Source organism: Mesoplodon bidens (assembly GCF_964165515.1).
Source record: "Mesoplodon bidens genome assembly, chromosome: 11".
In the NCBI taxonomy this organism is placed as follows: Eukaryota; Metazoa; Chordata; class Mammalia; order Artiodactyla; family Ziphiidae; genus Mesoplodon; species Mesoplodon bidens.
The window spans coordinates 84,556,488-84,583,374 of NC_138167.1; the positions used below are offsets into that span (position 1 = coordinate 84,556,488).

General features: G+C 40.2%; 1 protein-coding gene across 4 annotated transcripts in view; it reads right to left on the reverse strand.

The window, feature by feature from the left end:
* Positions 1–26,887, reverse strand: part of CRADD (CARD and death domain containing adaptor protein) — a 273,486-nt gene that overhangs the window by 188,825 nt on the left and 57,774 nt on the right. For 2 of the 4 annotated variants that reach the window (XR_014017146.1, XM_081250185.1), the window contains exons 1-4: positions 5,683–5,834; positions 5,433–5,572; positions 4,021–4,261; positions 1,931–2,234 (exon numbers count right to left, since the gene is read on the reverse strand). Coding sequence is in view for 3 of the 4 variants with exons in the window: in XM_081250185.1 (XP_081106311.1) it covers positions 1,931–2,234; positions 4,021–4,152 (436 nt within the window). In the remaining variant the exon portion in view is untranslated. Of the gene's footprint in view, positions 1–1,930; positions 2,235–4,020; positions 4,262–5,384; positions 5,573–5,682; positions 5,835–26,887 lie in introns of those variants that run through there. The other 2 variants (XM_081250186.1, XM_081250188.1) reach the window with 2 other exon arrangements.

Below are 26,887 nucleotides of genomic sequence, written 5' to 3' on the forward strand. Positions count from 1 at the left end.
GCTATGTAAATCAAACTCTCTCTTCAGGATATTTTTTTCAGTAGCAGTGTTACTCAACAAGAAGTAAAACAATTAAGAGGACTTCATTTGTGCAGTAGCCAACCTATCGTTCCATTTGACCACTTCCACAGAATTAACGTATTAACGTTATTTTTCCAAACTTCAACACAGATACACTCAATTTTTTCCCGCTCTGCGATGTTTCATACTGCTCACTTAAAAATATATATGTATATTTTTTTTCTTCAACATCGTTGTAACTTTCACCATTTGGTAAAAATAATTTTAATTTTTCTTGTTCTTTGAATGAATCAGAAGAAATGAAAATGGGGTCACACCTCTTTGAACAACATACAATCGTACTATTTACAACACCTACAATGATTATAAAATTAAATTAAGTATTTCAGTAGTAACAGGCTTTCAGTTTGCCTGTTTTGCTGTTTCCAACTATGTGCTGCCAAGAGGAAGCTCTAAGTCAAATACCATGAAAAGATATTGGACACCCTAATATTTCTTTTAACATCTCCCCACTTCTATGTTATATATTCTGCTTTCAATCAAGTGGTAGAAACATTTTACCTACTTCAGTTTGGCTTTGTTCACACACCTGGAGTATTTTATTTTGTAAGAATAATCCAACCTGAAAATTCCTGTGGTCCTCAAAGGCCAGTTTTTTTCAGTATTTCAAAAAGCCTGAAACATACATTTACCTGTAATTTGGCCATGCAAGAAAATGAAAATATTTTTGCTTTTTCCACTGGGATTTTACCAGGCCTTCCTAAGTCAACCAGTTATCTCATGTTGATCAAATATTCGGACATATGTCATTAATAAAAATATTAGAAGAATTAGTCATGATTACTTAATACATGTGGTCTGGAAAATCATTCAAAATATGAGGTCCATGGGGTAAAAATAATAAAAGTAGTTTCTTTATTACCGGCATTTGTTTTTTTACTAGTTATATTGGTATTTGAAAAACAGCAACAACAAATTCTGGGGACCCCTGAGTTGGGGTAGTTCTAACTATCACTGCTATAAAAAACTGAGAATGTCGATTTCCTAACTCTGTTAAAAATTTACAAGTCAACTTTCTTTTTTCCTTTCTTCTTTCTTTTTTTTTTGCCAGTTCAGTTATCTGCTCCTCAATCTCTGTAAAAAGTAGACGTCATGGGAGGTGTTGAGAGGGAACAAGTGTTTCATCTCACATCTTCTTGCTACAAGCCAGGCTGATAGCACTAGGACTGTTTCTCTTTTCCACAGTTTCCAACATTCCTTAAAATCAAAATGAGACACCCCCCCCAAAAAAAAAAACTACTGTCCTTATAAAATTAAATACTCCAGGTGTCTGAACAAAGCCAAACTAAAAAGGATGACTTTAAATCAATAGTCTTTAAAAACAAACTAAGCCAGCCTTCCAAATAATCCCCTTTGGCCATGCAGGACAGCCCAGGGAACAGGTGCAAGGCATGCCTTCCTAGAGGCTGTCTCCTTCTTCATGAGTCTGACCTTTTCCGGCCGGCCGCTCTGGCACCCCACGAATCAGTTATCAGGAAGCCTAAAGCCTGCTTTCCCATCTGCACTTTCCAAATGGCTCCCAATGCCAAGGGCTGAGATATGACCTGGCTCTCAGATGAGAACATGCCTCCCAAGGGACTTGCCAACTTTCCCTGGAAGCATTTCTAAATGTATCCTCTGAGCTCCCTCCTCACCCTCTCAATCATGTTCCATTCCCCCCTCCTTCCCTGCCCTTCCTAACTCCACCTCCTCATCCAGTCCCTCCAGCGCCACATGCCTGCAAACCAAACTCCTTTCCCACTTTCAGGACCCGCCAACCCCCACCCAGCCTAAAACCCCAACTTCAAATCCAAAGGGCACAGTTCCAACAATCTTGGAGGTGGTCTGGAGTGATCTTTTTGAGGCCTACCTGCAGGCAGCTCAACCATGGCTTCTTCTCTGGCCTTCTCCAGTTTCTCCCTTACCCAGGGGAATTCCTGCAGGGAATCTAGGAAGGCATCGAATGCTTTAGGACCCCTGGTAGGTAGGATATCCAGCAGCAGCATTGTTTTCCGGAGGCCTGTGGCTTGAGCTTTAATTTCTTGAACATGGCTTTCCGTCAAGACCCCTTCCTGGTAAAGATACTGGAGGACCAGTCCCTCCACCAGTACCTCTGCACCCAGCTCGAGGCGAAGGGAGCGAAGCACTTGCTTGTCTCTAGCCTCCATCTCCCCCTGGGAAGAGACAAAATGGTAGCTCAGATCACAGGAAGCCTGACGAGCCCCTAAAGATGGTGTCTTACAGTGCAAGCTCCTTAAGGTCACGGACATCTTTGAACCCTAGCAGAACGTCAGGCCATGGTGTTTAATACACGGCTGTTACGCCAAGCTGAAATTAATTTCGAATGCTTCAGAACATGATGAACAGCACTGAAAATGAATCATCTTCTCTGCTTTTACTTTCCACACAATGGAGTCCTAGCTCCATTCCTTGTTCCATCAAGATATTTGGGAAAAAGTGGATTAGAGACCCTGCTTAAAAAGCAACTTTTGAGGGGGCTTCCCTGGTGGCGCAGTGGTTGAGAGTCCGCCTGCTGATGCAGGGGACACGGGTTCGTGCCCCGGTCCGGGAAGATCCCACATGCCGTTGAGCGGCTGGGCCCGTGAGCCATGGCCGCTGAGCCTGCGCGTCTGGAGCCTGTGCTCAGCAACGGGAGGGGCCACGGCAGTGAGAGGCCTGCGTACCGAAAAAAAAAAAGGAACTTTTGGGGCTTCCCTGGTGGCGCAGTGGTTGAGAGTCTGTCTGCCAATGCAGGGGACACGGGTTCGAGCCCTGGTCTGGGAGGATCCCACATGCCGAGGAGCAACTAGGCCCGTGGGCCACAACTACTGAGCCTGCGCGTCTGGAGCCTGTGCTCCGCAACAGGAGAGGCCGCGATAGTGAGAGGCCCGCGCACCGCGATGAAGAGTGGCCCCCTGCTTGCCACAACTAGAGAAAGCCCTCGCACAGAAACGAAGACCCAACACAGCAAAAATAAATAAATTAATAAACTCCTACCCCTAACATCTTCTGGGGAAAAAAAGCAACTTTTACCTGAGGATTACAGAGGAGCATTTCATTCTAACATACCTGAGAAGAAACAGTGCTTTTCCTTTAACATTGCGTTCATCAGAGATACCGCACCACCGCAGAAACCGCCAATATGCACACAAGTGCCCTTAAGACCGCGGGCATCTGCAGAAGCTGATCATCAATGGAAGTGGGGCAATAAACCGGCAGGTCCCAATAAGTTTAAGGATATTTTTCCCTAAGAGAAAAGGCCTATACACCATTGCCTTCAAGGAGAACATTAGGCGTTCATGCCCAGTCTACAGTAAATCTTATATATAGTCACAGACTCCAGCCCTCCTCTGGAAGAATTTTGAATCTCCATCACAACACTGTTATGGCCACACATGCACGGGACATTTAATGTGCTTTTTTCCCCCCCTTTAAAAGATTTTTTTAAAATGTCCACACGCCACGGAAGGCTTGTTTCCAAGACCACTGCACCAGTGAGCAGAGGGACGGCTAAGAGGGTACGTAAGTGGCGGGGAGGGGAGACGGGGGCGGCAAAGGGGGCTTTATGACACCCACAGAAAGTAGAGCCACAGCGGGCGACCCGGAGAGGCGGCAGGTGAGCGGGAAGATGTGCCCTCCGGGCTGTCCCCGCCCATGTGGAACTTTTTATTTCCCGCCTCGCCAGCTGAAGCCCTGTGGCATTAGGAACGGAAAGAACTATGAAAGATTTTAGGGGCCACCTGACCCGCTATAAAGGGGGTGCTGGGAATGACCTGCAGAGAAGACCGAGGGGAGAGCAGGGCCCCGAGCTCCTCCACCGCCACCCCAGCCCGAGCGGCTCGGGAACGCCGCGAGCAAGTTAGCGGGCGGGGAAGCCACGCAGGGCCCAGGCCGCAGACGCCGCGGCGCGGGGCCTTCGAGAAAAGATGCATACGGGGGTTCTGGTATCCTGTTACTTACGTCTGCAAACACGTATCTTAAGGAAAAAAAAAAAAAAAACCTGCAACCGGACTCCAAAGTGTCAGGGAACCTGTACCGTAAGCACCATTTTTGTTGAAGGCAAAAGCCCTGAACAGGAAGTATTGTCGCCATCTTTGTTAAGGGCAAACACAGGAAGTGCTGTGGCCATCTTTATTGGTGGCCCAGATATCAGGATGAAGCCTTTTCCGCCATGTTTGCTGTGGGTAGAGAATATAACCACCTGGAGATGGAAAATAGTAGCATCATTTAGGGAGTTATCTAAGGAAAGGAGTAATTGGATAATTGCATTTTAACACATGAACTCCACTAGGGACTTGCACCCAACTGACATAATAGTCGGGTCTCAAAAGTCACCTTATCAGGGAAGCCTTCCATGACCATTTGTATTTAAAACTGCAGTGCCCACCACCACGCTATTTAAACTCGCAACATTCACCTCCTGCGCTCCCCATCCCCTTTTCCAGCTTTATTTTTATCTGAAGGACATATCACTTACTAAAACTTTTACTTAATTATTTGTTTATCATCTGTTTCCCCCCCACTAAAATGCAAGTTCATTCCTTTATATCACAGGGGTCCTGCCCAAAAAAAGTGTACAAATCAGTCAGGATTCAGTTACAGCAATCAACCAGCTATTCTGCACAGATAGGGATTTGTCATGAGGAATTAGGGACATTAGCAGTAAGGGTGTCTGGGGCATGTAGTTTGGAGTTGGAAGGCAAGACAAATGCCTGCTCCAAATATATAGAGAGAAAAGAATGTCAAATTGAGGGTCCTTACTCAGATTCCTTTATGAAATGAGGCAATCGGTAAATACATTCATTAAGTCACTTTTAAGTCAATTGGGTGACATACACAGAAAGTTGTACACCTGCTAAAAGTGGTTGACAGTAACAGAAGAAAACCTCAAAAATAATTATTTCTATAGAGGTTTTTCACAACCAACACTTCTAGTGGAAGATGAAAATATCTTTGTAAGCAAATCAATGGAAAGCACTTCTAAACCTCCATCCTCAAAACATTCTAACTATTGTAACAAGTTTAAAGGGTTACTATACCAATATACCATTTTACTATGCCAGTGACAATATTTTTACATTGGGTGGCAAGTATTATTATTATCATTAGCATTTTACACATTCCACATGTGAGGGCCGTGGAATCAAAGTGGTCAAGTGTCTTAGCCAAAATCTCAAAGCTAATATATAGCAAAACCTGAATTATAACCAGGTCCCTCTGATTTCATGCTCTTTCCAGTACACAGAACACGACACACCCCTGTATGGTGAAGTGTCTACTATTCTAATGACAGCCAAAATATTAATAAATCATTCTGGTGCCACCTCCTACTCTTGATACTCTTGAGTTCCAGGTACTCTCTTCACTCTCACCGTCTTCTTTCACTCTGGAACTGCTGTCCTTTCCTGGGCAAGATTCTCCTTCTATTGGTGGACAGGTGTTAGCAATATTCTGTCTTCATCCAGATAAAGTACAAACCTCTTGCGATAGTGTCAATAGCTGAGGTTACTGACTTTGGGGGAAGGAAAAAAAAAGGATTTTTTCCAACTGTAAACTTTGATAACTTTCAAACAAATAGCAAAGTTGAAACAAATAACACCAAAAACACCCATATAAAACTACCTGTTTTAAAAATGCTTCTTGGGCTTCCCTGGTGGCGCAGTGGTTGAGAGTCCGCCTGCCGATGCAGGGGACACGGGTTCGTGTCCCGGCCCAGGAAGATCCCACATGCCGCTGAGCAGCTGGGCCCGTGAGCCATGGCCGCTGAGCCTGTGCGTCCTGCTTCTCAATGGGAGAGGCCACAACAGTGAGAGGCCTGCGTACCGCAAAAAAAAAAAAAAAAAAAAAGCTTCTTAATGACTCATTGTATTTGGAAAGGCTTGAGATCTCCTAGGAAAGAGAAGGAGACATTGCTGATGACCTCCAGGGGGAGGTGGTAAGCCAACAGTGGGTTCCATGAGAGCTCACAGAAGAGAGTGAGAGATGGCATGAGAAGAGTCAGTGCAGGAGCTGAGGCACATGGAGTTCTTATGGTGAAGAACCTGAGAGGTTGGCTATTAAGGATCTCACCTAAAACCATAAGGTGAAGCCCTTGACCATCAAATTCCCCTTTCGGAAAATTGAGCTAAGCATCCATGCTGCCTCCTAAGTGACTAGGCTGGCTCTCTAATTGGCTAGCCAGCTGCTATCAATCAGCCTGTTGGAGGACCACCACCCCACCCTAGCATATAATGATAGTCTGAGTAGCACGTCAAAGGCTCAGCTTCACTTTTATAAATATCCAAGGCCAGCAGGTCCTGAAGGAATCAAAGACAGAGCAGAATCACTAACACAGGTGGTTGCTCCTTCACTCCATCTAGTCCCTGTCTATAGGCTGGAATTATGCCCCCGCAGAGGATTAAGCACCTGTTACTCAGTGGTAACAAATCTATTTTCAGGAAGGACAGATATTTTCCTTTTTCTCTGTCCCCTACGTGCTTTCTTGTGTCAAGATATACCCATTGTGAGTTTGCCAAAGAAAGAGTCAAAAAGAACAAGTGTTGTATTTTCTTTCATTTTGGTCTTTGGTTTGGAGTTGGATATTTTTGGTTCTTCTTGTTTCATAGATGTGGAAATTATGCCATGGAGAAAAACAGATTCTTTTCAAGCACATGTGAAACAGTTACAGAAATAGGTCATGAATTAATTCACAAAGAAACTTCAATAAATTCAAAAAATCAATAGCCTACAAACTATGTACTCTATCATTTTACAATAAAATTGGAAATTTTAACAAAAGAATAGCTTCCATAAATCCCATAAGTTTGGAGACTAAATAAAATACCCTTAAACTCTTGAGTTTAAAAAAAGTCACACATTTCTAATGGTATAGCCATATGGAAGAGTATGGAGAGCCCTCAAAAATTAAAAATAGGACTATCATGTGATCCAGCAATTCTACTTCTGGTTATAGATACAAAGGAAATGAAATCAGTGTCTCAAAGAGATGTCTGCACTCCCATGTTCACTGCAGCATTACACACAATAGCCAAGATATGGAATCAACCTAAGTATTCATGACAGATGAATGGAAAAAGAAAATGTGATACATATAAACATAGATAGAGAGATAGATATAAATATCATTCAGCATAAAGAAATGTAATAAAAATTTATATATATAATACATAATATATATATTGTATATATATAATTCAGCCTTAAAAAAGATGGAAATCACATCTATTAGAATGGCCAAAATCCAGAACTCTGACAACACCAAATGCTGGTGAGGATGTTGAGCAACAGAAACTCTCATTCGTTGCTGGTGGGAATGCAAAGTGGTACAGACATTTTGGGAAACAGATTGGCAGTTCATTACAAAACTAAATACACTGTCATCATATGATCCAGCAATTAATGCTCCTTGGTATTTACCCAAAGGAGCCGAAAGCTTATGTCTATACAAAAACATGCACACGGATGTTTATAGCGGCTTTATTCATAATTGCCAAGTCTTGGAAACAACCAAGATGCCCTTCAGTAGGTGAATGGATAAATACACTGTGGTACATCCAGACACTGGCATATTTTTCAGCCCTAAAAAGAAATGAGCTATCAAGTATGAAAAGACATGGAGGAACCTTAAATGCATATTACTAAGTGAAAGAAGCCCATAGAAAAAGCCATATAGTGTATAATCCCAATATATGACATTCTAGAAAAGACAAAATTGTGGAGACAACAAAAAGATTGGTATTCACCAGGGGGTTGGGAAGGGGGCACAGGAGATTTTTAGGGCAGTGGAAATACTCTGTATGATACCACAATGATGGATGCATGTCATTATACCTTTGTCCAAACCCATAGAACATACAACACCAAGAGTGAAGCCTAGGGTAAAATTGTGGACTTTGGGTGATTATGGTGTGTCAATGTAGGTTCATCAGTTGTAGAAATGGACCACTCTGGTGGGGGATGTCCATAATGGGGGAGGCTGTGCATGTGTGGGGCAGAGGGTATATGGGAAATCTCTACATCTTCTTTTCAATTTTGCTGTGAATCTTAAACTGCTCTAAAAAAATAAAAGCTTAACTAAAAGAAAAGTAAAAAAAAAAAAAACTCCTGTCATATACTACGACATGGGTGAACATCGAGGACATTACACTAAGTGAAATAAGCCAGACACAGAAAGACAAATGCTGCATGATCTCACTTACATGTGAAATCTAAAAACGTCGAAGTCATAGAAGCAGAGAGTGTAATGGTAGTTGCCAGGGCCTGGGGGTGTGGGAAATGAGATGTTGGACAAAGGATATGAAGTTTGAGCTATGCAGATGAATAAATTCTGGAAATCTAATGTACAGCCTGGTGATTATTGTTAATAATACTATATTGTGTACTTGAAATTTGCTAAGAGAGTAGATCTTAAAGGTTCTCACACACACACACACACACAAAAGGTAACTAAGATAACTATGTGAGGTGATGGGTACGTTGATAAGCTTGATTGTGGTAATCATTTCACAATGCATACATATGTCAAAACATCACATTGTAAATGTAAATATAATTTTTATTTGTCAATTATACCTCAATAAAGCTAGAGACAAAAAGTCACACACTTCTAACCAACAGAGTATAGAAAGAAAGAAAAAAAAAGACTTTATAGCAGAAAAATCTGGCAGACATTCCCTGAACCAAGTAATCAAGGTTAACATCAAATATAAGTCCTGGGCTTCCCTGGTGGTGCAGTGGTTGAGAGTCCACCTGCCGATGCAGGGGACACGGGTTCGTGCCCCAGTCCGGGAGGATCCCACATGCCGTGGAGCGGCTGGGCCCGTGAGCCATGGCCGCTGAGCCTGCGCTTCCAGAGCCTGTGCTCCGCAACGGGAGAGGCCACAACAGTGAGAGGCCCGCGTACCGTAAAAAAAAAAAAAAGAAAAAAAAATATATAAGTCCTGTTTAAAAAGACAAAAGCTCTAATTTGAAAAGATACATGCACCCCAATGTTCACAGCAGCTATGGGCTATTTACAATAGCCAAGACACGGAAAGAACCTAAGTGTCCATCAACAGATGAATGGATAAAGAATATGTGGTACATATGTATAATGGAATATTACTCACCCATAAAAAAGAATGAAATAATGCCATTTGCAGCAACATGGGTGGACCTAGAGATTATCATACTAAGTGAAGTAAGTCAGACAGAGAAAGACAAATATCATATGATATCACTCATATGTGGAATCTAATTTTTTTTTAATGATATATATGAACCTATTTACAAAACACAAACAGACTCACAGATTTCAGAAACAAACTTATGGTTACCAAAGGGGAAAGGGGAGGGAGAGATAAATTAGGAATATGGGATTAACAGATACACACTACTATATATAAAATAGATAAACAACAAGTTCCTACTGTACAGCACAGGGAACTATATTCAACATCTTATAATAACCTATAATGGAAAAGGATTTGAAAAAGAATATATACATACATATATATATAAATATATATACAATATATATATAACTGAATCACTTTGCCATACACCTGAAACTAACACAATATTGTAAATCAACTATAGTCCAATAAAAAAAAGAAGTTCTGTTGATATCATGTGCCCCAATACGATGTGACAAGAAGGGCCCATCACCTCTGTGTTATTCTTCCCCCAAATCCATAATATTAGTCTTTTCATGAGAATCAATCAGACAAACCCAAATTGAGAGACCCTCCACAAAATATCTGAAAATTACTATTCAGAAGTGTCAAGGTCATGAAAGACCAGGAAGGACTGGGAAACTGTCCCGGATTGGAGGAGACGAAGGAGATATGACAACTAAAGGAAGGGAAGGAGCGAAGGAGGGAAGAGAAGAAGAAAGAAGTAGAAAAGGAAGATGGCAAAGGACTTTCCCATCATCAGGAAGATATGAAGACTTCTGGGCTAAATTCTTATTCCCATTTCATCTTCGTTATCTCCTTGATGTGCAACTGGAATCCCATGTAGCCTCCTTCCCTGTACTCCTCCCCCGCAAAAAGAAAAAAACAGAATTTGCCAAAGGAAATATAGGCATCTATCCCTGTAACTAGAAATCCTAAAACTACACTTGGAATATGCAGCCACGCTATCCCCTCTTTCTGTATAACTGTTAATATAGGTATTATGCTATAGATAATATTACCTGAATTGTGTGCACTAATTAATTATTCGTTTACTAAGTTATGAATTCTAATGATTCCTTCAGCTCTCTGATATCTCATTTTGATCTTAGGTGAACTACTGCTTATTGTAAAAATCCTGGGGTGGTTCACAGAAACCTAAAACTGCAAACCTTTTAACAGGGCCAAATACATTGTTATTCAAATTACTGTGTACAGGGCTTCCCTGGTGGCGCAGTGGTTGAGAGTCTGCCTGCCGATGCAGGGGACATGGGTTCGTGCCCCAGTCCGGGAAGATCCCACATGCCGCGGAGCGGCTGGGCCCGTGAGCCATGGCCGCTGAGCCTGTGCATCCAGAGCCTGTGCTCCTCAACAGGAGAGGCCACAGCAGTGAGAGGCCCGTGTACCACAAAAAAAAAAAAAAAAAAAAAAATTATTGTGTACTAATTTAATACCCAACAATATTTCTATATGTTGGAAGTTTTATGCTATGAAACTTTAGTGATTGATAATACTAGGATGATTGCAATTTATCAGAATTTGACAGCAATCAGTTTTTATTGAGCATGTATTATGTGCTAGGGTCAACTAGGTCTAACAGACTGAAAAAGAGATATGATCTCTATCTTCTTGGAGCTTAGAGTCTAGAGAAGGAAACAAACATAAATAAGGAAACAAATAAAATTGATAATTACAAATTATTGTAAGTGCAATAAAGGAAGAGTGCTTTGATAAGAAAAACCAGTCCAGGGGGCTGGAGGAGGGGAGCTGATTTCAACGGAGTCTTCAGAGAAAAGCCTCTTTGAGGAAGTGACCTCTCCTATTTTTCTTCCCCCAAACTATTGCAGTAGGTATAAAACTGTACTACACACATTTAAAAGATGGATAAAAAACCAGTTGAGAATTTAAAGTACTAGGATACCTAAAGATATTAGGACTGGGCTTCCCTGGTGGCGCAGTGGTTGAGAGTCCGCCAGCCGATTCAGGGGACACGGGTTCGTGCCCCGGTCCGGGAGGATCCCACATGCCGCGGAGCGGCTGGGCCCGTGAGCCATGGCCGCTGAGCCTGCGCGTCCGGAGCCTGTGCTCCGCAACGGGAGAGGCCACAACAGTGAGAGGCCCGCGTAACGCAAAAAAAAAAAGATATTAGGACTTGCTAAAATAAGTTCTTAGTTTCCTGGCATTCACAATAAAAAAAAGAAAACCATTTGTGTTGTATAGTTCCTATCTCTCAAAGAAAGAAAACATACTGAGTCATCCAAAGAGACTAATATGTCTCTGACACTAGTTTCAAGAAGGAATTTATCATATGATTCTTTATATAAGGAACATCAAATAAACTAATAAACTATGATTTTCCTGTGTTCTTTTGTAGAAGATACCAAAATGTTCTTCAAATGTACATTCTCGGTATTGACCCACTATAAAGCACAAGATAATACAGTCTAGGTACCGACTTTCTGGTCATATAACCAAATGCAGTGACTGAAAGAGACCAGTAAATGGATGCCATTTAGACGCTCTCAAGTACCACCTAACAACCGAACCTAAGTATTCTGAATGGTAAAATATAATAGCTGAATTTTCTTTCTGCTGAATATCTACTGGGATGACATCATGTATCACTGATTGAAGAGAAATCCATACACTTCAGATAGAATATATAAAGGGCTTTTCAACATTTTGTGATGAACAATTTAGTAGCTAACCTTCCATTCTTGTTCAAGCAAAATGACACAGAAGCAAGCTATGCTGGTATCAGGGAAAAGGGTCAACATGTTTCTCAATGAACAACAACAAAATGTTTGAACCTGTTTAAGCATATGGCCAAGTATTTGGCTGAGACCACAGAATTTGACATCATAAAGCACAAAGAAATTATTTTGCCCCCCACCAAAAAAAAAAAACCCTAAGTATTTCTATTACCAGTTGGCCACATTGACGACAAAAAAAAAAACTTCACATGGACTTTACTGTACTGAGAATTTCTTTCCAAGAAGAACTACATCATCATGAGTCTGCCTGGATGATTTATCAGCAAATGCACCATGTAGTTGAATGAACTAAGCTTTTATCTGGATTTATTTAATAAAGTCCACTTAGAAATTAGACAATGACTACTAAATATAATGATTTTTGTTTCAGCGTAATTGATGCTAGACTGTTCTTTCTGGTAACAAGCCTTCAAAAGGTTAGGCTGGATCTTAATAAAGCAAATACAACCATTAGCCCAGAAGAGGGTGCTTCCCTCCCTTCCCATCTGCGCTGATAAGTGGGCATGCGTCCAATCCATCCACTCCATCCACTAGCTATACAGGGAGTATAGAATTTTGAACAAATTAGAACTGTTCTTCAGGGAAACTGTGTTTGAGTTAATAGGGCAAAAAAATTAGCCATTACAAGTGCTGATGGATTCTTTATGTCTCTTCTCCCCAGATAATGAGAATATGAATGCTGGGATGCTTGGAGGACCAGTCAACTAGAAGTATGACATGGGCTAAAATAAGCTTCTCTCCACCCAGGGAAGCTCTCCATTGACCAGAAGTAGAAGTGAGGGGAAAAGACAAAATGGATTATGAACTATGGCCTACTTCACCAAGTTCATTTGGCCTACACAGGTTTCTCCTAATGGCCTAAGAGCATCAGATACGCAAAAGGAAAAGGAAACACACTCTCCTTATGATTTTTGAGTGGTTTGTTCTCCTTTTTAAAAATGTATTTATTTATTTATTTATGTCTGTGTTTGGTCTTCGTTTCTGTGCGAGGGCTTTCTCTAGCTGCGGCAAGTGGGGGCCACTCTTCATCGCGGTGCACGGGCCTCTCACTATCACGGCCTCTCTTGTTGCGGAGCACAGGCTCCAGATGCGCAGGCTCAGCAATTGTGGCTCACGGGCCTAGTTGCTCTGTGGCATGTGGGATCCTCCCAGACCAGGGTTCGAACCCGTGTCCCCTGCATTGGCAGGCAGATTCTCAACCACTGTGCCACCAGGGGAGCCCGCTGTTCTCCTTTTGAGTGGCAGTTTTAGACTGTCTTCTCTTAGGCACAGAGAACTGATTTTCCATTTTTGTGGTCTCTATTCAAATCATCTAGTAGTATGTACACAGCATATGCTCAGTAAATATGTTTGACTAACAATATGACTGTTCTATTGGTTTCATTTTACACATAGTACATAATATGGTACCTTGCAGTAGGCACTCAAAAATATGGATCAAATGAATGTATTTAAGACCAATGTATCACAACCAGACTTCTTTTTGGTCCCCACTTATGTATACTAAAGAACGAAAGAAAGTCAAAAATTCCTCTCAGTACATTTTTATGTAGCAAACTTTACAAGGGCTATATGTTATTACTATAAGATTTTGTTATGAGTCATAAGTACCTGAAATTTTAAGAATGCTCCTAGAATTTCTCCTCTTTTCTAACTGTACTCTTTTCCCTAAGTATTCTCAACCAACCCACTCCATTAAATATTATGCAAAGGCAAAAAAATCTCCCAAATGTTTAGTCCTGTCCTCATGTATCCAGCTGTCTACTTGACATCTCCACTTGGAGTTCAATAGGCAACTCAGATTTAATCTTTCCACATCTAGGCTCTGGACTCTTCTTACCCTCAACCCACTTCTCCCAACCTGCTCCACTTCTGTAAATGGTACGACTGGAGGAGTCATCCTTGATTCCTCTCATTCCCTCATACCTCCCATCCAATCCATTAGTAAGTCCTACTGATACTATCACTGTAACATCTCCTAATCCAATCACATCTCTCCATTCTAACCACCACTAACCTCATATAAATCACTACCATGTCTTGCTCAGACTCCAGAACTTTGCTCTATCTTGTTATTCGCGTGACATCTTAAATGTCACCTTCTTAGAGAAGCCTTCTCTGAACACCTGATCTAAAATTGCTTCCAGACTCAAGCACATCGCCTTGTTTTATTTTTTTTCTTAGCATTTATCACTACCAGTTAATTTTTTATTTATTTGTTTGTTTATTGGGAAGGGGAGTATTTTCATCTCTCCCCATTAAAATGCACATCCATAAGAGCAGAGACTTTTGCTCTCTTGTTTGCTGTCATACTTCCACTGTCTACAAGAGAATGTGACACATATAGGTGCTCAATAAATAGTTCTTTAAATAAGAAGTCAATGAATCAATTAGCTAATAAGCCTAAAACGCATTTGAACATGAAAAATAAGCAGAATGCAAAACAACACAGGTTTTTAAGTAAAGTAATATGTTCATTGAGACCCAATTTAAATTTTCCAGTTTCCCTCAACAGTTTTAACCTTAACTTTTAAAGCTAATAATTACTGAACATTTACACATGCCAGGAACTATGGACATTCTTTACACACACCATCTCATTTAGTTTTGTTCAATCCTTGCACAACCTTATGAAGTAGGTACAACTAGCCAAGTGGCAGAGCCAGAATTCAAATACAAATCAGTCTTATCCCAAAGACCTAAGTCCCCACCGAGGTGAGGTTGCCTACTGATACTATGCTCCCTTCAGATGGGCCAGGTTCCCTGGGAACATTCACCCAGGAGAGTAAGGTCAGGGCAGCTTAGCCTCAACTTAGAGCTCATGTCCCTCTCCTGGAAGTTAACAGAGATAGTGTTCACTTGGAAAGCACATGGAGATCAAGTCTTGGCTACACAAGAACATTCTTCCTAGGATACACATCCTGCAAGCACAGCAAGACACTATCCAAAACAGCATTTTCCAAGTTAGTTAATTATTACATGTCTGAACCTTCTGCAGAACTTATACAATGTTTGTTACATGCTTTCTAAGATTCAGGTCTACAAAGTTAAACATTTCTTTTACTGTACAGAAGGACCTGGTTCTTGTAAAGGTCAAGTGAGCTAGTGCATATCTCTCTTTGAAAAAAAAATGTGAGATATTTCACAGTGTCCATTATTTATACAATCACAAAATTCTGGAAATGGAAAGGAACTAAGAAATGACCTCTTATTTCACAAAAGTATAAAAGGAGGCACAGAGGGGTAAAGTAACTTGTGGCTGCAGGGCTAGTAGCTGATAGAATGAAATTACATCATTTACCAAATTTGTTCTCAATATGTAACTGAGCAATAACCCTTTCAGTCATTTTTCCTGAGTTAATACTCACGACTTCAAACTTTCAAGATTATGCCAAGTTTATGATATTGATGTGCACATATTTTTTCTAGACTTTATATTTTATTTAAAACATTTCAGGTTACCAATCTCTCATGTAATAAGCAATGGACATCATGTCTCCTTCATGTCTCTGGGGGAAAATAAGAGAAAAATTATTATATATTCTTGGTAACTAAACTCTTCAAACATTGATTGTCACAGATGCAACTGGTGCAAGGCGTTTATAGTTGGCTCCAATTTCAGCAGGAAGTAATTGAAAGCTACCTTGAAGACTTTCCTCCCTTACATGTGCTTTTTTTCTCTGCAGTTACTTTCTGAGTTACAACTAAAATTTTATTCCCAGTTCAAAATGGTCCAACAGTTCAACAGTGGTTCAAGATGATCCACTAGTGCCAAACTGAATTTTACTCTTCACTGTCTACTTTTATGTGTTTCACACAGTTATCCTGATTCTCTAAGTTCTCAAACTTTATACAACATCAGAATCACCAGGAGGAAAGCAGAGCGCTGGGTCCTGACCCCAGATTCTCTGATCCAGTAGACCCGGGATGGATGGGGCTCAAGATTTTGCATTTCTAACAGGTTCCCAGGTGATGCTGTCTGGAGACCACTGTTTTAAATTATGTGATAAACACATTTCCATCAAGATTAAGCAGTATTGAAATTACTCCTAGAACACAGGGAATGGTGAGTTGAAATCCAGATGACAGATCCATGTCTTCCATAAAAATGAATATTCAAAACCTTCTTGCTGAACTCTTTCACTCAAAGAACAGAACTGTGAGTTATTTTTGGAGACTCCCATGAAAATTAGTTATCAACTGCTGATTAGTGCTTTGAAAAATAATGAGTGTTATTGTTGCAGGTAAGATTCTATTAAGGATTTTCCATTTCATAATTCTTCATCATACTGAACAAAGAATTTTTACTCCTGTGCAGTCCAGACCTGGTTCTGTTGCTTAGCAATGCGCTCCACGAACCTTTACAGTATTGTGTTTTCCTCTTCAAAAAGGGACAGTGTGCCACAGGTACTTTTTAACTTCACCAGAGTGCTCCCATAAAAAAAAGGATTAAAAATCATTTTGTATTTAATCTAGCAGACAAAAATTGTCAAGATGAGAAGCTTTCTTTCAGGATGTTTTAAAATGCACTGTGCTTTCTTCAAAGTGAAGCTCTTTGAAAAAAAAAAAAGTGAAGCTCTTTGATTCACAATCATTGCAGTATCTCTCCAACAAAGAACCATCAATCCATCAGTACATATTGTAGAGTGCCTCATCTGTGTTCAGCTGTGGGCTGGGCAAGTGGGAGATTCAAAAGACATGTAAAAGAATATCTTTAGACACATTTTGTACATTGTAAAGGTGCAGGTTTAGATATTAAGACAGTTATCTCCTTCATAAGATTGATGCATAAGAGAGATATGATTAACTTAGAAGAAACTGTAGCAAACTAAATGATGAGGCACTCCACCAAAAGCCTTTTAAGAATTCAGAGAGGGTAGAAACTAACAATAAGGAGAGCTGGCATTTATCAAGTGCTTCCTATATGCTTGGCACTTCAAATGTATTATCTCTTTTAATTGGCACAATAGTCCTGTGAAGTCAGAATTATTATTATCCTCATTTTCAGATGAGAACACTAAGGCTTAAAGGTTAATAAGCTCGTGAGTAAACAAACCCAGGTCTGGGTTAAGTAAAGGAGAGCTTCGTGGAGTGTGGCTACACAGAGACCCACCCATCATGCTGCCCTTTTCCCTGGTATCTCTCTGCATTATTCATAAATGCAGGGCTTAATTCCAGGCAGGTGTTCCTCTGGGAAAAGACTTAAGCTTTAATTCATGTCTATAAAACTTTGTGGATGAATACCTATCCTTTCCGCCCTTTCAGCCAACAGAAAGTCCTCTGAACAGGGTAAAGGAAGGAATATTTCTTTTTATGTATGTTATCTTTGAACAATGAGTTCTGTAGTGTGATACATGATTTGTATAGAAGTAAGTATGTTCATAGGTAAAAGCACAGGCTGTTTTCATACTAGCAAAGTCACATCAACCTTCCAGATTTGAATTGTTCAGCACCTCTATCCAAACAACCTTTCTCCTCAATTGCATTAATAACGCCTGAGCCTATTCTGATGAAACTTTTAAAATTCAACTGTTCCTTGAATTTTATCTCCAGCCCTGTCTTAAAGTGCCCCAGACTCTTCAAATAACAGTATTTAATTTCTCCCCTGACACTTTTCCCCCATTCACCACACACACTCAGAAAAACACAGCAGGACAAGCAGTCGTGTTTTCAGGAGGCTTTTGAAATGGAGGATAGACTGGCTGCATCCCCTCACCACCACACTTGGGGTGAGGGGGAGTGTCAGGGCAAAAGCCAAACTCCAGGCCCAGAACTTTGTCAATTAACTTAAAATGTCTCTGAAAGTGTTGTTCAAAGTAGAGGAAAAAGAGCATCAACGGTGAATATTTAAACTGATACCTAAGCCCTGCATTGGGAATGAGGAGTCCTAGGCTCTAGAACTGTTTCTGCCCAAGTCCTGAGGTTTTTAGAGCCCATAAAATGTGGGGAAAAGAATGAAAAAACTCCAACACTCTTCAGCACTGTCCAGGATGCAGTGAAGTGCAAACTCTCATACACAGCCAATGCGAGAGTACGTTAGTACAACCTCTCTGGAGAGCACTTTGGCACATGGCACATCCCATCCTAGAGAAACTCTCTCACATGTGCAAAAAACATGTTCATTGCAGAATTGTTTACAACAGTGAACCTCTGGAAACAACTATACCATCCACCAGGGTAGTAAATAACTAAAACATGGCACTTTCATAAAATGCACTATAGCATTTAATAGAAGTAAACTAGTACTATACATTAAGATAGATCTCAAAAATACAACATTGCATGAGGATAAAAGCAAGTTGCAGAACAATATGGATTATAAGATACCACTGTATAAATCTTAAGGAAATAACCAAACACGTATACAGAAAAATCTGTCTTGTTTATGGTTACTATATATAAGTAAAAATATTTTTAAATGGCTTGGAAGGATATACATCAAATTCACAGTAATGGCCGCCTCTAAAGAGAGTGTGGAATTCGACTGGCAGTGGAGGATAGGGAGTGCTTCATTCTTACCTAAAATGTCCCAGTTATTTAATTAAAAAAAAAAAAAGGTTTCGGAAAAACAAAATATTAACAATGATTTGTTCTGAAATTAATTGAAGTTCGTTACAGTATTCTGTGTTTTCCTGTATTTAAAACACAGGCTTCATTAAAAAAAGAGAGACAAAGAGCTAAGAGCTGCCCTTTCCAGCTCTGAAGTTTAGAGTTGGATAATTAGGAATGTCATGTGTTTCCATTAGAGGCTTAAGATGGACCTAATTCTGGTTGATGTAGGAGGTGCCGGAAGTCACCTTGCTCTGGCCTATGTATTCCCACTGAAGCAAATGGGTGAGCTTCAGTGAAGCCCTGAAGTCCCTTCTAGCAAGGTGGTCTTCCTGAGCATGAGACATGTATAGTCACACACCACCTCATGCTCTGATCAGAAGGACCCCACGCTTAGTTTAATGCTCTAATGTCACTGTCTTGAAATTCATAATATTTCATCTTTGAACTTGTGTTTTATAAGTGAAATCTAATGGGACGATAGAGTGTGCATATGAACAGATAAGACATGCACAGTATGCATGCTCATAGTTCCTTGCTGTCCCATTCACACAAAATTTCAGACCCATGATGTGTGGAAATTTAGTGAGACTCGAAGCAAATATAATATTACGAAAGTTGCCAGTTTCCACAGAGTGTTGATAGAAAGTGTGCGTATTAAGAAGTGAAATAAAAACAATTGAGTTAGTTTAGTTTTGTGCAGCATTTCCACGGTTATGATAAGAAAAAAACACATGCATGTAGGAGATACTAAATATAAGTTGTGTGATTTCTGTGATTCCACACATGAGTTAAATGCTCCGATATTTGCATTTAAAACTGGCTGCATGATGTAAAGATGAATGGTAAGATTTATGCTAATAATTTAAAATTTTCTTTACTTAGAAAGACATTAAATAGCACACAAAAAATATCATGACATGTTGAGAGAGATTGTGAAAGAAGGAAAAGGCTTTATATTTTAACAAATTTACTGGCACTTCTTTTCTGGCTTTTTGAACAAAGGGACCTGCATTTTTATTTTTCCCTGAGCCCTGTAAATCATGTAGCCAGCCCAACTTTCTGGCTTGAATATATGATATGCCTAAGAGAAATTGTCATCAAGCAACTGGGTAGTTGCCTGGACAGTTCCTGCAGCAAAGCCAGGGACTGTCTGGAGCTCAAATCTCAACACAGCCTGTTCTCTGTGTTCCCAGGAGCCCAGGATTGACTGATAACTTTGTAGAGGTGGCTCTTAACCCAGGTGGCCCTCACTCCCAGACAAATAAGGCTTCAGGAACATTTCAGAAATGTGGGTGAGGCATCTCCCTTCACCCAGGGGAAGATAATGGTTAAGAGACCAGACTCTGGAGACTGCCTAGATTGAAATCCCTCCTCACCACTTAAAAACCATGTGGCTTTGGGCAAGTAAATTAATTCCTTGGTGCCTCAGTTTCCTCATCTGTAAAATGGGCTAATAATTGAATAGGGTTGTTGTGAGGATTTAAGGAGCTGTGCCTGATATGTAGGAAGCCTTCAATAACTGTTAGCCATGATAAGCATCCCAAGGCCCCTCTTCTTACTTGGGTCTTCAGTGACTGAAGGGTGGTGCCTGAGGTAGTTTAGAGCAGGGGCAATGTAGCCAGATTAAGTTCAAGTCCAGCTCTGTAGGTGGCTCATCATGGTTCAGGCAGGTTTCTTAACTTGTCCCTAAACAAAATTTCTGTCCTCAAGACCCAATTTAATGGAACCTCAAGCCATGAAAGTCTTGACTAACAGCTGGTAGCAGGCCCTGAAGGTAAGGATGGAAGAAAAAGGAGACCCCAGTAAGGAAATAAAACTGCCATCTCAAATTGGAGCACAGATCCCATTTCCCCAACATTGTTTTATGTGAGCGCTACCTTCTGGAAAGCTTGATTTTAACTCTAGTCACTGTGTTATAATCATCTCAAGATCTGCCTCATATGACACCAAAAGCACAAGCAACAAAAGCAAAAATGGACAAATGAGACTACCTCAGATTTAAAGACCTCTATGCAGCACGAGAAACAATCAACAGAGTGAAAAGGCAACCTACGGAATGGGAGAAAATACCTGCAGACCACATATCTGATAGACGGTTAATACCAGAATATACAAAGAACCCCTGAAAGTCAGTAACAAAATAAACAAATAGCCCAGTTTTTTTTAAATGGGCAAAGCACTTGAACAGACAAATCTCCGAAGAAGATATACAAATGTCCAATTCGAAAAGATACATGCAACCCAATGTTCATAGCAGCATGATTTACAATTGGTAAGATATGGAAGTGTCCATCAACAGATGAATGGATAAAGAAGATGTGATATATATATATATATATATATATATATATATACACAATGGAATACAATATATACACATACATATATGTGTATATGTATACACACACACACACACACACACCGTGGAATACTACTCAGCCATAAAAAAGAATGACATTTTGCCATTTGCAGCAACATGGATGGACTTGGAGGGCACTATGCTAAGTGAAATGAATCAGATGGAGAAGATAGTGTATGATATCACATATATAGAATCTAAAAAATACAACAAACTAGTGAATATAACAAAAAAGAAGCAGACTCACAGATATAGAGAACAAACTAGTGTTTACCAGTGGGGAGGGGAGGGGGCAATATAAGGGCAGGGGTACAAACTACTGGGTGTAAGATAGGCTACAAGGATGTATTGTACAACAGGGGGATATAGCAAATATTAATAACTGTTAATGGAGTGTAATCTTTAAAATAGTATAAAAATTATTTTTAAAAAATTAAAATCAGAAAAAAAAAGAAAAAAATTGGCAAAGGACTTGAACACATTTTTTTTTTTGCAGTACGCGGGCCTCTCACTGTTGTGGCCTCTCCCGTTGCGGAGCACAGGCTCCGGACGTGCAGGCTCAGCGGCCATGGCTCACGGGCCCAGCCGCTCCGTGGCATGTGGGATCTTCCTGGACCAGGGCACGAACCCATGTCCCCTGAATCGGCAGGCAGACTCTCAACCACTGTGCCACCAGAGAAGCCCCTACAGTGATAATTTTTAAAAAGCATGATCCATGAAAAAAAATAAGTTGGACTTCATTAAAATGAAAGCTTTTGTTATACAAATAAAGTTGAAATTAAAAAAAAGAACAAGTGAAGTTATATATGAAAGAAGTAATTCATATATACCACATATAACAGTGCCTGGCATATAGGAAGCCTGAATAAATAATGATTGTGTTGTTTTGTTACCAGCAAGATTCATACTGCAATTTGTGTTCAAGTGATGAAGCAGTTCCATGGGTTAGAACAACACTTTCTTGAAATGATTAATATGTAGTCTGAGAATTTCTTTAAAATGGTTTTTAAAAGCTCCATTTGCAGGCATCTAAACTAGAGAATACTCTTTCAAATGCACATGAGATATTGATAAGAAAGTTTATTTCATTACTGATTCACAGCACCCCCAGAAAAAGTAGAGGAATAGCCTATCTACATGTGACTAAGTCTCAAAAACATGTGCTAAAAATAAGATTGCAAATTTTAGAACACTATGAAGTGCATTTAAAACATACATATAACAATTCTATGTATACACACTCACCTATGTAGTAAGCATTGCAAAATATATATGATGACACTCATCAATTTCAGGATAGATATTACTTCTGGATGAGGAAAAAACAAAAGGGATGAAGGATGGAACTTAACCTGTAACTCTTGCATTTTATTTCTAAAAATTAAAAATAAAAAGAGTAAGGGGGAGCTATCTAAAACAAAGCTTACTTGTATTTCATTTGAGTAGTGCATATACGGATGTCAGTTATAGTATTTTCTGTGTCTTCTGTACGTTTAATATGTTTCATAATTTAGAGTGTTAATATTCATTTTCATATGCATTTTTGTTATTTAGTAAAACTCAAAAGTCACCCCTCTTGAAAGCCTTCCTGGAATGCTCTGGAAGTCGCACTCTCTGGGTTCCCATAGCACCTAGTTCACAGTCCTCTATTGTCAGTTATTTTTTTACGACTCAGGTGTAAACTGAGGTCTAAATTATCAATTGCAATGACTGATGCTTAGTCCCCTTCATATCTTATTCAAAGCCAAAGGCCAGAGTGGCTACATTAGTATGTGTTTAATAAATACTTAGGCAATAAAGTAATGAAGCCAAATTGCATATTCTATAAGTGCTGATGAAGTGTGATAAGGTTGCTAATAAAAATGAGGAAAGATATTAATACAAAGAAAGGTATAGTCATGGGACAATACACCTGAGAAGTCCAATTTGTTCATCAAATCCTCAGAAGCCTAGATCTCAGTCTGTCTTAGCTCAGGCTGCCATAACAAAATGCCATAGACTGTGTGCCTTAAACCTACGACATTTATTTCTCGCAGTTCTGGAGGCTGAGAAGTCCAAGATTAAGGTGCTGGCCAATTCGATTCCCAGTGAGAGCTCTCTTTCTGGCCACCTTTTCATTGTGTCCTCACATAACAGAGCGCTCTGCTGTTTCTTTCTCTTCTTATAAGGGCACTAATCCCATCATGAGGACCCACCTTCATGATCTAACCTAACCCAAAGGCCCCTTCTCCAAATACTAAGACATTGAAGGTTAGGGCTTCATCATATGAATTTGGGAGTATGGGGTGGAGGAGGAGGGACACACAAACATTCAGTCCATAACATCAGTCCAAACTTAATCCTCCACCTCTGAACATTACATCAAAGTGAGCAGGCAGGGCTTCCCTGGTGGCGCAGTGGCTGAGAGTCCGCCTGCTGATGCAGGGGACACGGGTTTGCGCCCCGGTCCAGGAAGATCCCATATGCCGCGGAGCGGCTGGGCCCATGAGCCATGGCCGCTGAGCCTGTGCGTCCGGAGCCTGTGCTCCACAACGGGAGAGGCCACAACAGTGAGAGGCCTGCGTACCGCAAAAAAAAAAAAAGTGAGCAGGCAAGGCTTGGGCTCTGGGGATGACTACCCACGCTCAGAGACTCTGTCTGGGTGAGGCAAGGAGAGGACGGGGTGGCAGAATCATATGGCTCTTTTCTTACCAGCGCATTTCTATAATCTCTTCACACACCTGAGTGCCAATGAATTTTAACACTTAACACTTTGTAATTCACTCGTTAATTCTCATCAGCTTGTCATTGATTGCTCTCATGTCTGGATGATGGAGGATTATAGAATTTTGCAGTCAATCATTGAATTTCATAATCAATTACACAGCCTTGAACAGTCCACATCTCCTTCAAACAAAAGTCATTTCAATGTTTAATTATTGAAAAATCCCAGTAAAGCTAAGAAAGAGCGATTTGATGCATTCATTCCCTATGGTTTATTTTTTTAAAAAGCAGACCATAAAAACTGTTAGATTTAGATAAATTATTGTAAAAATCAATTTAATTGCATTATCAATAATTACACATCTAAATAACTGTTTTCAAAGGAAGGTTGGTTATGTTAACGTTAACTAGGTAGTCGGTTATTTTTTTTTATTCGAGTATAATTTCTTTACAATATTGTGTTAGTTTCTGCTGTACAACGAAGTGCATCAGCTATATGTATACATGTATCCCCTCCCTCTTGGACCTCCCTCCCACCTACCCAATCCCACCTATCTAGGTTATCACAGAGAGCTGAGCTGAGCTCTCTGTGCTATGTAGCAGGTTCCCACTAGCTATCTATTTGACACATGGTAGTGTATATATGTCATTCCTAATCTCCCAGTTCATCCCACCCTCCCCTCCCCTGCCTGTGTCCACAAGTCTCATTTGTAGAGATGTGGGTGGACCTAGATTCTGTCACACAGAGTGAAGTCAGAAAGAGAAAAACAAATATCTTATATTAATGCATACATGTGGAATCTAGAAAATGGTACAGATGAACTTATTTGCAGGGCAGGAATAGAGACGCAGAGGTAGTCAGTTATTGATGGACCAAAGGGTGCATAATTATTCATCATCTTGGAAGATGATGCTAATATATGACTGTGCTGATGTACATCATTAACCACATAAAAAAGGAAGCCTGGTTCATTTATTTAAGGCTCCATTAGAAGGCTGTTCTTAACTTCTGTCCCTAAACCAAAAAAAAAAAAAATTCCTTTTTTATTTTTAATCAAGAAATTTAAAAACTTGCACTTTTCTCACGCAAGGTCCTGGGTTTGTAAGACAAACTTCCAAGCCTTCCATTGTCAAAAGAAGCTTACAGCAGTGCCCCCTACACACAAACACTTATTCAGTTCCTATAAACCTCAGGATTCAAACTGATGACTTACCATATTAATTCTTCAACAATAGACTGATATTTCTTTCTATTGCTCCCCGGAGTTCTGTAACTCTAGCCTTAAGAGACCATGACAACTTCTTCTAACTGCAAATTCATTCTAATAATAATTATACAAGGACTCATTCACATAAGGATCTCTGTCAAGGTGAACAATTCTATAATTAATATCTGGGTTGCTTTATTTCTCCAGGTGATGGATATTTTTCTCCATAGCCCATCAAAGCTCTTTTGGTTTAAATAAGGATGGAATTGTAATGGTCATTGTAAAACTGATTCAAAAGCTGACCAATGGAAAATACATTGAACTAATAGTAAAGTAAGCTGAGTTTTGGATGTAACTGCCTGATATGTCCTGGGAAAATCTCTTATTCTGTTCCCAGGCTTCCTTGAGTCTATATCCCACAACTGTCCAGTCTCTAGAGGTCAATTGTATGGTGAACCACTCTCCCGCCTGTTCTTACCTACTACTACAAAACACACACCAAACTGTATATAGGGACATGTATATGTAGGCTTCATTCATCTGAAAAGCCTTTATTTGGGGCTGACTATATGGCAGACACAGCCTTGGGCTCTGTAGGGTGCAGAAAGTAAAACACAGTCACTTTTGAAAGGATATGAATATTTGTACAATATGTGAAATAAAACAGCTACTCTCAAATCTTCCTTAATAACAAAAGGCCATTTTTTTGAGGTATTGGGTGAGATAGGATACATCTGGGTGGTCTAAGCCAAAGGTAGTCTCCCTTCCCTTGCCAGTACCTGGTTTCTGCATATACACATGATGCAATTCTGTCCCTGAGACAAAAGAGTAATCTTCTGGGGAGGAGGGGTCCTCGGAAAGTTTTTCTCTTTCTGAGAAAGGGACCCAAGACAGTAACTTTCTTTGCTTTCTTGCCTTTGGATCTTTTTTGCATACCCCTTGACCCAGTAACTCTCTTTCTAGGTTTTTATCCTAAAGAAATAACCAGAGAGATATGCAAAGATTTACATCCAAGGTTATTCATCCCAGCATTATTTACTACAATGAAAAATTAGAAACAATCATAAACATCCAACAATAAGTTTGCTCAAATAAATTATGGGATATCCACAAGTTATTACATATTCATTAAAAATTGTATTGTAGATGAATAGGAACTTCATGATACATTTGTTAAGAGGGAAAAGCGAGTACAAAAGCAAAATATTTTTGGAAATTATATGTATATGTACATGTGTTGTGTGCTCTGTATGAATGTGTGTACTGCACATATATTCCCCCTGAAGGGTGGGATGATGGGAGATTTTTATTTTGTTTTTTGGACTTATTTGAACTTTTCAAAGTTGGTAGCATCAACCTTTTTTGATTTTGCACTTAGAAAAAATGTCATTAAAAAAAAACAAGGCATATTTAGCTATTACAATGGAGCAGGAAAGAGAGATGGCTTAACACTAACTATGGGTTGCTAGTCCTGGAAGGTGTGCTGGAGCTGAGTCCTGACATCAGGTAGGATTCTTTGTAGGTAAGGGTAAATGGGTAGTTCAGGCAGAGGGGAAAGCATACACTGAAAACTGAGGCTTTAGGGCACATGATCCTCTCAGGGAAATGCTCCTGGTTCAGTCTGGTTAGAGGCTAGTGGACGGAGTGTGTGAGGACCCACTGGGAGGTCAGGCTGGAAAGAGCCACTCAACCAAGGGCCTTGTGCGCCACCTCAGAAACTTGACTTTTACCTTTTAGGTAGTGGGAGGTGACATTCATATGGAGAGTTGTTTACACAGAAAAGCAGACATTTCTGTGAGCTACTTTTTTGTTTTGTGAAATTCATTCCGTGCTTTGGAAGGAATCAAACTCCTATTCTTGTCTGCCATCTCTTACGACACCATCCCAAGGTCACTTTATGGGCTTTGCTGCATCCCACTTGAAGTACCAGTGCACCCGACAATGATTCCTGCCCCTTACCTACTGCAGATATTAGCGTGGGCATCACGCCTGGTGTGGTGCAGAACATGCAGCCCCTAACCCGGTGCCTCGTGACACTGGACGGGCAATATTGTTACATTAAACCAATATTGTTTGAGG